Genomic DNA, 13,694 nt, shown 5'->3' with positions numbered 1-13,694 from the left:
TTCAATTTGTTTTGTCTGACAAGGCGATTGTAAGGACTACGCAATATTTTTTTTAGCAGGCTAATATTCGACCCGTAAAACATCGCCAGCTGTACCCATACGCTGTGTGAAGTTGCCCTCATTTTCCTTATTGAATAGTCACGGAAGTGAATAGCGCAGAGAACAAACAGTAGAGAGAAATTTGAAACGGTGAGGAGAATTGTCTCCCAGCAGGGAGATTTGAAACAGCCTGCGGAGAAATTTTAAACGGTAGAGAGAACTTTTAAAAGGCACCAAGATTTTCAAACAGCGCGGAGATTTTTACACAGTGCGGAGAGTTTTCAACAGCGCCGAGATTTTTACACACTGCCGCCAATTATCTTACACAGCGCGGAGATCTTTACACAGCACGGAGAGTTTTCAACAGCGCCGAGATTTTTACACACCGCCACGATTTATTTTACACAGCGGAGATTTTTTAAGAGCGCCGAGATTTTTACACAGCGCGGAGAATTTCCATGAGCGCAGAGATAAATTCACACAGCACGGAGATTTTTACGCTGCGCAGACAATTGTTGTTTTCGTCCATGGTAATCGAGTGACACGATGACATCGTACAAACGAGGCAATGCGACGGGCAACTCAAGTCGCTTGTTGCACTGCATATACTATATGTCGGGTCATTTTTTTCAGATCCCCTGGCTCACTGACAGGAAACACCTGAATACGTCATATGACGTTGGTATGACGCGTTGTGACGTCTCATAAGCTTCCTTGTTGTCGGGGCAAAGTTAGTCACTTTAATGATGGGTTGGTTTATTGTAAACCACATTGTGGCACAGTCTACTTGAAGTCAAATGAGAGTCAAATAAAATACGAAAGAATCTCATTCACACACGTTAACCGATTGCAGTGAACTCCAATTCACGTATGGTTTTCTCAACCCAGAAGTTCCTTTATTTAAATCGAGGGCAGCATGCAGCAGACCCTATTTAAAATTGGTTTACCCCAACCAAGTCCCCCCTTCACACGGACTGTCCCCCGACACGAATGCGTTCAGCTCAAAAACGAGCTTCAAGCACTGTAGTTAAAATGAGTTGAGCTTCAAAGGTAATCTAGGGAGTCCGATTCAAATAAGTCGCAGCGCGAAGCAATGCATTTCAAGAGAGTTGCATGAGGTTTGCGCGAGTTGCATGCAGGTTCGTGATCCTTGCATGTAGCTTAGTGAGTTGCATGTCGCTTCGTGAGTTGCATGTAGCTTCGTGACAGTTGCATGTTGGTTGGCTCAAAATGTTAGGTGTTAATTTGGGCATTTCAAGAGAGTTACATGAGGCTTGCGCGAGTTGCATGCAGGTTCATGAGTTGCATCACGGTCCGGACCGTGGTTGCATATAGCTTGATGAGTTGCATGTCGCTTCGTGAGTCGCATGTAGCTTCGTGAGAGTTGCATGTAGGTTGGCTCAAAATGTTAGGTGTTAATTTTGGCATGGATTACACGCCATATGCCGTTCTTTTCTAATGCTGCTCCCACTTTATGGAATTCCTTACCAAAGAAATTAGATTGTCACCATCTGTTGCCTCTTTTAAAACATCTCTGAAAACATATCTCTTCAGAAAGTACTATAATGATTAAGTCATCGTTTTGATGTTCGTATCATGTTGCATTGTAGAGTTTGTATTTTTAACGGAGTATTTTAATGTAATTGTTGTATTTTAACCAGAGCATTTTTATGGTACTTTTATTATTATTGTATTTTCATCTTGTATTTTATTGTAAAGCGGTTTGATATTTTATTGATGGAAATCGCTTTAGAAAAATAAATTATTGTACTTGGGCCTCAGCCCAAGTACATTTGTTTTCATTCCGTGGGAAAAAACTCTGTAAGGTATAACCATTTCTGGCTGAGACCAGGGAGGGCAAAATGTCTTGGCTTCATCTTTCTTGGCATAATAAATGGCGTAATGATGTTAACTGAATGGAAGTGCTGCTCTCAGCCAGTCTTGAATAAGTGAAATGTGAATATTAATGCTTCTCTATCTGAGTTTTTGCCACAAAATCTTCTGAATATAATCAAAATGTGCATCGAAATGCAACAATTAATGCACCCTCCGTTTCCTAGGCGATGGCACGACCCTTGCTACACCCACTGGACGAGCCAAAGTGGGAGGGGTAATTTCAGTTTGGTCGAACAAGAGGGCTCGAGACCAGAATTTAACATTTAAACTTGAAACATGTTTAATCGCTGACAAGATATGGACCAGTGTTAATCAAAGCAAAAGTGTAAAAAGGAAAGGTTTTATATCCCGGACACAATGAAAACATTACGACTGGAAACTGTACCCCCAGTTGAGAATAGTAATGCCCACAGCGATGGAGAACACTCATCCTTGACCTGAGAAAACCAGACCATCATTTCGAAATAGAGATGCAGATTCGAGAAGCTCGTTCAAAATAGCTAGGTACATCCCATAAAGGGGTGGTTTCGAGTTTTGAGGGCAAATTTCGCCTCCTTCATATAGAAATCGTACGTTTGTTTTTCCAGGAGAACACACCATTTGACACAAAATTTGCATGTAAAGGGGTCGCCAGTAAGCACGTGGTCAAATCTGGCATAAGAAACAATATGAAATGTTGGGTAAAGCCAGTCCAAAATAAACTGATTTGAACTTTTGTGTTTTGTAATTTATACCACTGCAGTAACATTACCTTTTTTGACAACATCACACAATGTAATACGTTTTGAAACTGAATACTCGACGTATTCTGTGTCTCCTTTGCTAAAAAATACGGTATTCCGATTACCATGTAAGGAGATGATGACGTCAAGACAGATTTGTAGTGCGTTTGGTCCTGGATGGTGCACGAAGTTTGTCAAGGTAGCTTGTGTATTTATTTTCTAAATGGGAGAGATTAGGGTCGATCTAAACGAAGGCCGAAGAATGTTATGATCTCTAAGCGAGCTGAACTCTAACGCGAATGGTTGGATAATTTGGAGGATGTCTAGAATGATCTCGTCTCATTAAGATTATTTGGCGGTCAGTATTGAATTTCAACTGCGTCACAAGTTTGCGAAATGAATATTCCGTCGAACGGTCAACGAACGATATTTTAGAAATCTGGAGACATGGCACATCGCATTTTTATTTTAGTATTTTATATTTTACAAAAGATTTAAGAAGCAATGATTTTGTCGAAAATTCTGAAAAAAATATAGGAAGATTTGATCGCGAACACATTTTCACTTGGGGTCAACTAGCCCTGCGTACGATGCTGTGTGTTCTGCTACAGCTAATCGCCCCGCTCACCACAGCCCTGCAAAGACCCGTACGTAGGGTCGGTGACTTCAAATCCATTTTGGGACTTGACGTAAAAAGCCAAATTACTGCCGAAATTCAGCGTTCTTGGGCCCAAGTCGTATCCCAGCCTACCTCAGCTACTCGATCGCTTCCAAAAATGACAGTCTTTTATTCACTTCTCGTAAATAACCGTCGATGTCGGCAACTCTCTCGCTAGCCCTGCGTACGATGCTGTGTGTTAGCTGTAGCACATAGCATCGTACGCAGGGCTAGGGTCAACATGGGGTCGCAGCCATGTTGCCTCAAAACTTATTTCTGTCTGCACTCTAAACTCAAAAATGTCGGATATGAACCTAAAAATCGATGCAATTTTGTCAAACTTCGGCGAAATTTCAGCCTATAGACAAAATTTCATCTAGGTATTAGGTAAATTTACTGAAATTTGATCGACAAATAATCCTGAGCTTGAACGTGACAGCTCGCCTTCTCCGGGAAGTCAAGTATCCAGCTGCCCATACACAGTTGCCAGGTTTATGAGATTGTTTTCAAGCGACGGCGGCAGACCGTACGGGGCTCTGGATATGAACCTACCGCCGGTGTAGCTGTGCAGTGTAATAACTGTTGCGTTGTTTTAGTGCCCACAGGACGAAGTCCTGGGGAGTTATAGGTTTGGTCATGTCAGTCCGTCCGTCCGTCGTTCACGCAGATATCTCAGACATGCCCTGGTCAATTTCTTTCAAACTTTGCACAAGAATAGTACCCAACCACATACAGATGCACGTCGATTTGTTTCACAATGCGATCGAATTTGGCCGTGTTAGAGGACTTTTTAGTTTACACCTCCATAGACTCCCATGTATAAGGCCAAGAAAAATAAAAATTTCGTTTCTCATCGTACTCATATTGCCTATTTAAAGGATGCAGTGACACAGTTTTTTGTCCCCACGGATAAAGTCCCAGGGGGCTTATAGATTGGGTCATATCCGTCCGTGAGTCCATCAGTGAGTCCATCGGTTCACGCAGATATCTCAGACCTCTTTGACAAAATATCATGTGACCTTGGTGACCTTTGACCTCAAATATACATTATTGTCCATAACTCAGTAACCACAAGTGCTAAACCTTTCATATTTGGTATGATGGGACACCTTATGACGCCACATATTGTACCTCATTAATTATGCGCATATCTAATTTTTAGCGAGCCAATAGAGCTAGAGGTCTGATTTTTGGTATATAGGGATATGATTTGTTTGACAAAACGTCACGTGACCTCAATGACCTTTGACCTCAAATATACATATTTGTCCACAACTCAGTAACCACAAGTGCTACATCCTTCATATTTGGTATGATAAGACACCTTATGACACCACATATTGTACCTCATTAATTATGCGCATATCTAATTTTGAGCGAGCCAATAGAGCTAGAGGTCTGATTTTTGGTGTATAGGAATAACTTAGCAATACAATTATTTTGACAAAATGTCACGTGACCTCAATGACCTTTGACCTCAAATATATATATTTGTCCACAACTCAGTAACCACAAGTGCTACACCCTTCATATTTGGTATGATGGGACACCTTATGACACCACATATTGTACCTCATTAATTATGCGCATGTCTAATTCTGAGCAAGCCAATAGAGCTGGATGTCCGATTTTTGGTATATAGGGATAACTATAGGGTAGAAATCTAAATATGCCCATCTAAATATTAGACATCTACCATCGAGAACAAAAAAAATTGCTGTAATTTGAATATTTAAGGAGTTTAAGCAATTTCCACTATAAATAAAGAACCCCTGCCTCAAACTCCACAAAAGTTGCTAGACATATTTTGCTGTTGTCATGCCATTGCTTCGTTTAATAACCAGTTAATCAAATGCCTAATTGACAGGAGGAAATTCGAGACCATATTTGAATAGTAGTATATCTTGTCCTCAAAATTACTCTATCACGGCCCAAGTACTCATTGCCTTCAGCAATACTGCCTTGTTATTATTATTATTATTCAAATTTCTCTCATTGACATCATTTCATATGATTTATTACAGTTGATATTTCAACAACGCTTTCCATGACAGAAGACATCAAGAATGATATAAATAATTATGGAACCCTCACACAAGTATCACTGCCTCCTTTATCAGAGGATTTTGGGATTTCACCAGAAACCTCATTGCTGTATGTCCAAATTATTATTACCTTCATTGACCAGAAAATATAGGGTTTGACGACAGTGTTACCATTTAGAAATGCACATTGCTTGCATGTGAGTCTTAGTGATAAGGACGTTGTTGGAAGAATCCGTAACAATATCCTTCTTTCAAACTGTTTGTCATGACTTAATTCACTCGACATTTAAAATCTCAAAAAAGAACAAGCTGTGAGGGATTGATTGCCATAATGTTCGGGTGTAACTAATATTGTTATACACCTGCGTCTGTAACCTATGGAGTTTCGTCTGACAGTAAAAATTCGGTATCAGTTGACACGGAGTCCAATAACTTTTACGCGGAGTACAATAACTTTAGGTGTTATTGGACGCTATTTGACCTCAAAATACCTTTCCGTCAATACGGGAAAAAAGAAGAAAAAACTTTTACCTGTGTTTACAAAAATATATATACTTCCTAACATTCATGTCTTCAGAAAGTAAGTCACGGTTAGTCAAAAATCTATGAATTTGAGTGAAATTATACTGCTGACCTACAATTTCTACCTTGTGCACTGCGCAGTGCGGGTTGGAATTTCGTTCCGCGCGCTCAACGGACGCGCTTTACGCGTTCCCAGTCTGCTAGCCATCGCTCAGTACAGTGCGCGACGGGCGTCCAAAAACGCCTTAATTTCGACTTTTTTCTGCTGAAGTTTGACTAAAAAGGTGTATAATAATAAGGTTATTCCCAAAACACTTGGATTTATGTCGTCGTACATCGAACGCTTCGGTATTGTCCGAGACGCGTAGCGTCGAGGACAATACCTCCGCTGCACGATGTACCCTATTCGTGTTTACCTTTCTATTGTTTCTGTGTGTATGTCTACTTTCGTTCATTACTGAATTGTAGTTCAGTTGCTTGGCTGACATTTTTACCCGATGAAATTTTTGCGTATTCACAGTAAACACATATTACCTGGTCATGAGGGCTATAGCGGCCCCAGCTTATTACCCGTAGTGGCCATGTGTTACCGGAAACACATCGCTATCCCCCCCCCCCCCCGAGGCCGAATAGAAACCACTGAAATTTGTCACTTAAGGTAAAATTCAGCTCGGAGACAAATTATCGGATACCCGGGACGAATATTGTGATTTACAACTTGTTTGTGGCTTATTTTAAAGCTCGGGGCGTAAGAAAAATTTTCCACGTCTTAGTTTTTCGAAAAATCGAAAACTTTTATGTTTCTCAATAGCATTTACTCAGGGATGACGGCCATGTTGAATTTCAAATATAGGTAAATCGTGGGTATTTTTTTCCTCTTGTACCAACATTTGCATTGTGGCCTCCGTTATTCTTAAGTTTGGAAGAGTGCGGTTGAAGGATTGCTTGAGGAGTGTAAACAAAGTTAAAGTCTTTAACTTTCGAGGCCCACACTTCCTTGATAGTTCTGTCGTTTTCGTCGTCGTCATTTTTGTTGTTGTTGGTTTAAATAACATAATCGTCCCATTCACTAACATTCATAAGTTCGAAGTCAATATGCGCCTTATGGTTTCTGTTCAAATATATTTTTACACACAGGATCATTGCACCTGACAATCGTATTTGTTATAAATCAGAATCATGTTTATTATTGACTGAATAGTTTGCTTAAGTCCATAACTGCCCGGGAGGAGGTTCATTATTGCTGTTATTTTATATTTTTGGCGATGCGAGTGAATTTGTAGATGTAGAAAATATCTTAGGCCACAATTCTGGATAATCGGATACATTATCAGTAATAATATCAGGGTATGACGTCACAAAATTCACTGGTATTGACTAAGCTATTACATAATATAAGTTATCTCATTTAATGTATATCTTATTCACCTCAAGGAGTTATGTGGTTGTGTTGGAGTATGATCAGAGTCCAAATACGAGGAGAAAGCGAGATATTGACATTTCAAAACTTGGAGAGTTCAATGAAACAGGTCCACCCTACTACATAACAGCACTACTTCCTCTACATGATCTCCCGAAGAAATTTATTTTTGGTGATGGTGGTATTCATGGTGGGTTCACCAATGTCCCACTGACCATTGGAAGGCAATATGGTGTCTACTACGGCCTTAAAAGTGATATAACGGGTGTAAGTATTTTGGTCGCACCTAAGTTACTGTGCCTTTTGAATTAAGTGCATGGACTAAGTAATAAAAGAAGTCGATGGAGTAACATTGCGAAAAACAATGAAAGGAGAAAAGATTTGAATGTGTCTCCGAAAATGTTAAATTAAAAATAACAAGCTATTTTTAAAAATGTTTTATCCATTGACGGATTGAAGTTTAGGGCATTGAAATCAGAAAGCCATTATACTTTCAACCGGGTAATTGCTTTGTTGTTGTTTTTTTGTTTTGTTTTTTGTTTTTGATGTGTATTTTTTGCATTTTCTACAATTACTTTGAGGTCAAGTGGACCCTAACACAACAACGTTTCTCTTTCCTTTCTTGCACTGAACTTGCTAAACTTTATAATCTTGGTTCTGTCCAAGCGCAGTAGCTGTACTTCGTTGAGTCAAGGAACAATGAAGTAGCAGTCAAGGAACTTTGGTCTTGTCATCAGCACGCAGTCTTCTCCACTTTGGCATTGGACCAGGTCGTGTTAGTTCGTCCTCTGTGTTGCTTACTTAAAGGTTCTCTCCCCCATTTTGTTACAGGAACCTCTCTATCATTTCGATGATCATCCTTCAATACGTTTTACAGGTAGGTACTAGAAAATTACTGTCATTACATTTTCATTATATATTGCCTTCCTTGTGCACTTTATTGTCAATATAATTGCAAGCAATACAGATTGTAATAAAGTTGAAGGAGTGATAATCGTGCGGTATTAGGTTTATTACGTAAGATACATGAAGCATTAGTTTTCGTCCCTTCAATTGAGTTACGAAGACTTTAATCAAAACAGTTAGACTAAAGTTTGTGCATGATCGATTTTTTTATGTGTTCTCAGCTAGTTTTCAGGAAAGCACATCTCAATGTTCATCAACTACGACAATAATTGTAACCGTCATCGCTTTGATATTAATTTTCTGCCTTGTGATTGTACTGGTTTTCATTGTCAGACGGTGAGTGTGAAATTCTATTGCTTGCTTGTAATGTTCGGTTTATCTAGATCACGCAGATTTATGTAATATTAAATGTACAAACTGCAAGATTATATATTTAATGAAATAATGTAACCCCCCGGCCCATAATGGACGAAAGCAAACTTCGCACGACATAGAGTACGAGGCGAAGCCGAGTTTACTATGGAGTGCAAAGTTTTTTTGAGTCGATTATGGTCCGCGAGGGGTGCATTATTGCTATTTTTTATAGCGTTAGCGATGCCAGTGAATTTGTAGATGTAGAGAACATAATATGTGCTATAATAATGGATAATCCGATACATTATCGGTAATAATCTGAGGCTATGACGTCACAAAATTCACTTGTACTGACAAAGCTATAATATAATGTAGTTTATAGTGTGTGTAAAATGTTTATATTACAGTCAAAACCAAATGAAGAGCCCTCTCAAACATGAAGAGGTCCAGTTTAGAAGTTCAGGCAGGAAACCTGAGGAAAAGAAAATGTCCCGGCTCGAATTGAGTATGTAAAAGGATGTAATACTATAGGGTTATTCACAAAATACGGCCCTGTGTGGACGAGGGCTCAGTGAGTGACGTATTGGAGGAGCCGAAGGCGAGTCCAATACATCACTCACTGAGCCCGAGTCCATACAGGGTCGTATTTTGTGTATAACCTATTATTATACACCTCCCTCCATTATCGTCCGTATGTGACGGTATAAACTAATTCTATGGTAAATTTGAGGGATGCGGCACGCGCGATATGAGTGGAAACGCGCGCGATTGTTGAAATAAAATTGCTACAAACCCTACGGGAGAAGCGTCGCGCGCGTCTCCCGTATTCGGGACTCCGCGTACTATACAAAATACGGAAAGTTATTGGACGGTCAAAACTCCCATAGGTTACGGCAGTAGGTGTATAATACTGTGTGATATGATGATTCTGCAACATTGATCATTTCCAAATAACCCAGGCTTATTAATTCTTGCCCTTACATTTACAGGGAGCAGTCAATAACGACAGTGAAACTTAGAGAGGGAAAGCTGTTCTGACATGTCATGAAATGGTCACTGGCTGGCCAATTTAACGTTCACATCCCATAATGCAAGATGTATATGTCTTATTTCTAGAATTGCTATTATGTGCATAATAGCGTATGTATGTATGTATGTATGTATGTATGTATGTATGTATGTATGTATGTATGTATGTATGTATGTATGTATGTATGTATGTATGTATGTATGTATGTATGTATGTATGTATGTGTTGGCTGGCACGTAGCTGGCTAGCCAGGTAGTATATTGATTTACGTATGGGTGAGTAAGTATGCAAGTTGTATTCTGTGAGATTATTCAGTCAAGTGTATTTTTTTCACAAACGTTATATGTCCAACAAGCTCATACGTTGACTATTATAACATGGTTTTTAATCTCCGCTTTTCTTTTCTGTCGTTTTTGTTGCTCAGTAACTTACAAGCTTCTGTATTAATGGAACATGTTCACATGAAACAAGATTTTGTTTTATTACAGAAGAAAAATATATATGTTTTTTATTACAGAAGAAAAACAAGATAAATCTCAGGAGGGATTTCATGATGACGATCACCAGTATGCCTATGTAAATGTATCGACTCAACAGTCTGCAGATCTAACGTCTGCGCGAAAACCACAGAAAGGGCAACAAGACAATGGAGATAGATTGTACACTGGTCTCCAGAAGGAATTGGTAAAATGTTTGATTGTATTTACATTTAATAATGTTAATATTCGCCAAAACTCTGGACATCATAGCAAAGTGCAGGAGTCAGTGACATCGATTCATCCTGCAGCATTGGAAGCAATCATGCCTTTCAAGGGTGTAAGACAATATGGCATGTCTTCTGAGAAAATACACACCGTACGGAACTCACACTACAATATTGTACATATAACTTCCTACTGATGTGCTCATTCGACAGCGAACTGTGAATTTCAATCAGATCCTTTGTTATTGGACATTTTTGTTAATCTTAACTTGGTTGAGTTTCAATGTCGCTAAAATAAAGTATTATTGTTTTCATTCCAGAAAAGCGAGTCGGAATATACAACCTTGAACCTTTCTTGAACGGACACTGACATCATAGAGGCGGTTTCTAAATTTCAGAATGTCTTTTCGCCTAAATCACAATTTTAGTACGAATTTTTAGTTTTCGAAAAGACATTAAGTAACTGTTACATCAGTTTGATTAAATACAAAAGTTATCACCGTATTTTAATTCTTAACAGTTGATGCCCATAAAAACACTGATTTATTGAAAAAATTGACATTAAATCTTCAACCAAAGTAGCATTTTTAAAAGTTTTAGCAATAATTTCTTTGCATACCAAGGATTTCAGTATACCACGGAACATTCGTTTGCAGGTCTCCTAGCATTATTCAGTTTCCATCGATATATTTACTGTCCGAATTTATCGCATTCTTTAGAGAAATGAAATGTGGCGTAAACAACCTCGAGAGAGGGATAAAACTGCATCAAGTGAAAACGGGTACAATAAACAATTGACTGACCAGCTAGAGACAAAAAGCACTTGTAAGAAAGAAGAGGACAAAAACTGCAACAAAATATATTCTCTGCGATTTTCCAAGTGTTTTATCTATCTCTTGCCGGTTAGAATTTTACTGAACTCATTTTAACTTGATGCACTTTTTATCCTCTGCTCTCTCAAAAGTGTTTTTGTCTCTTGCTGGTCGGTTAATTATTTATCGTATTATAATTGCATTGTCCACTTATAACGATATAATGCAAACACCATAGAAAACGCCTATTTATCCCCGATATAATCATTTAAAATGTTTAATTGTAACAGTTCTTTTAAATAATTTATAACGTTTTGCTGTTAACCTAGTACCAGTCGATCGTTTGATCCTCGAAAGTTTCATTACTAAAATCAAAGGTAGGGGTATAGCGGTCAGGTCAAGAAAACAATAAAAAGCTTCTGTTTGAGTATCTAACCACTTGCATGTTTTTATCATGGTTTCACATTTAATGAACATAAGGACAGTGAATCAGACACTAAAATATCATTTGAGCAAGAGTTAATTGGAGTGCTCTATACCACCATTGAAAATACTTATGTTTGTGTTGCGTCAGTATGACACGATTTCGTTTCATTTTCGTTTATAAAATACTACACTTTAGTTTGTTACTGTATTTTAAATTATCGATTTCGTACGGAAACCGAATTAATATTTAGACTTTGGCACATTTACTGTAAGAAAATGATGTTTCAGGTGTCACTTCTTGATACTACCACAGATATAAGAACAATTCAACCTAAAAATCGACCGAATATTTTAGTAATCATGATTTCCTTTACGAAGGAATTACTAAGAGTCTTTAGAACATAGAAAATCGTACCAGTCACATTGACAACATCTTTCATTGCGCATAATAACATTGAGTTTCTCTTCTATTGTAAGTAGGTCTTGAATATTTTTTTCAGTTTTGAATGGACCAAACAGAACAAACTGAGTTTTACGGTCCATCCTGTTTCAAATGCAAGTCATTGTCGACAAATTGTGAACGGTTATCTGATTTGTTAAAGTTTGATTGAATATTACAGAATACATCCATCATTTTTTCCGATTAAGTCAACTTTTCAGCAATTAAAATGTTCTCATCCGTGTCTTTACTTAAAGATTACAACTGAAAACAGTAATAGTAACTTTGTGGTAGACAATAAACGAGTTCCATGTTTCCATGCTCTGTTCCATAAAATGCGGGAATGTTTGGTGTACATAAGATGATATAATGAACAATTACCGTTTCGGTTCAGCGATTCTTTTAACAACCGGCGCACTTTCCAAAATGATGTGTATATCTGTGTCAGTACTTTTCAGTACTCCCAATACTGTAATATTGACATGTGCGATGTACATAAATATCGCGCCATGTATTATTCAGATAGAAGCGATTATTTTAATGTCAATAATATAGTTTGCATGGAGAACACCATCCGTTTGTCTGCTGTAATTTGCAAGCATTGCTCTGTTACGACAACTTTTGCATTAAAACACCGTATTTTTCGATAAAAGATATATATACAGTTGTACTGACAGTCAGAGACACATAACATTCAAGTCAGATTGATTTTGTCGATTTAAACAACAGTAAACATTTAGTATTGTTTTGTGTGTTATCTTCATTGTCTATTCAATGGTTAAATATCAATGTTTCCAATAATTGCTAGTCGTTTCATGTTTAGTGATACTTTAATTTTGACATTCATTTACAATTTTACATTAGGACGAACTTAACATTTCAATAAGATCGACTCTGTCGGGATTGCAACAATATATTTGAAACCGTAAATTAGTTTCTTAATTTTTGTTGGCGGCAATTAATTAAGTTCAAATCGAAAGGATGGCAGACTGTGTCTTTCCCTTTATATGTGATATGAAAAACATCCATTTAAAATGTTGGTATCTAAAGTATTAATTAAACATATACATGGTGAAGATGTGAATCATTCTGTTCTAGCGTTTTAAGGAACTTTTAATGTTGCATATATTTCTCTTTTCAAGCGCGCCTCTGATACATGGAACTAGTGATTTTTTCCTCTCTTCTCACATGCAGCAACATCTATGTAAAGTACCGTTGCACTGTAATTTGGTACATTTAAGTGATACGAATTTTTGACTACCACAGGTTCGGCTAGAAATATAAAAAGTGAGCCTTTCTCTTAAAGACCCACTTCTTTCCCTCTTCAGATAAATAAACAATTTCCGTCAGCTTTTTTCATGATGAAACAGAATTTTCTTGTAACATAGTTTAGATATGTGAACTAGAAATCACGGCACCGAAATGTAAGCTTTAAATGTCAGTCTTTACTCTACCTCATTTGTCAATTTTGTTTTCATCTAAGAAAGATAGAGACAAAGTGAAAATTCACACTTGAACAACAATAATTACAAAATAATGACAATGTATGGCTTCATTGGTATTTTATCGCTATTTCTACTAATTTTACATTTAAACATACCATTTTACATGGTTTCATGTTCCCATTGTGCTAGTAACATGGCTCCTGAGTGTGGTTAATGCCAATAAAGTATGGCAGAACACAAGAGAGCTCCCATAGCTGTCGTAGATTGGTTGACGTGA

At 37.8% G+C, this 13,694-nt stretch overlaps 1 protein-coding gene across 2 annotated transcripts in view; it reads left to right on the top strand.

The window, feature by feature from the left end:
* Positions 1–13,276, top strand: part of LOC139138716 (angiopoietin-1 receptor-like) — a 60,680-nt gene extending 47,404 nt beyond the window's left edge. For both annotated transcript variants that reach the window (XM_070707223.1, XM_070707222.1), the window contains exons 16-22: positions 5,340–5,469; positions 7,317–7,569; positions 8,134–8,179; positions 8,430–8,544; positions 8,970–9,067; positions 10,110–10,276; positions 10,616–13,276. In XM_070707223.1, the coding sequence (XP_070563324.1) occupies positions 5,340–5,469; positions 7,317–7,569; positions 8,134–8,179; positions 8,430–8,544; positions 8,970–9,067; positions 10,110–10,276; positions 10,616–10,654 (848 nt within the window). In that variant the 3' untranslated portion in view covers positions 10,655–13,276. The remainder of the gene's footprint in view (positions 1–5,339; positions 5,470–7,316; positions 7,570–8,133; positions 8,180–8,429; positions 8,545–8,969; positions 9,068–10,109; positions 10,277–10,615) is intronic.
* The last annotated feature ends 418 nt before the right edge of the window (positions 13,277–13,694 follow it).

This window comes from Ptychodera flava, chromosome 8 (genome assembly GCF_041260155.1).
Source record: "Ptychodera flava strain L36383 chromosome 8, AS_Pfla_20210202, whole genome shotgun sequence".
NCBI classification, from domain to species: domain Eukaryota; kingdom Metazoa; phylum Hemichordata; class Enteropneusta; family Ptychoderidae; genus Ptychodera; species Ptychodera flava.
The sequence above is the reverse complement of the archived record's forward strand: the minus strand, read 5'-3'. Positions and strand labels throughout refer to the sequence as shown.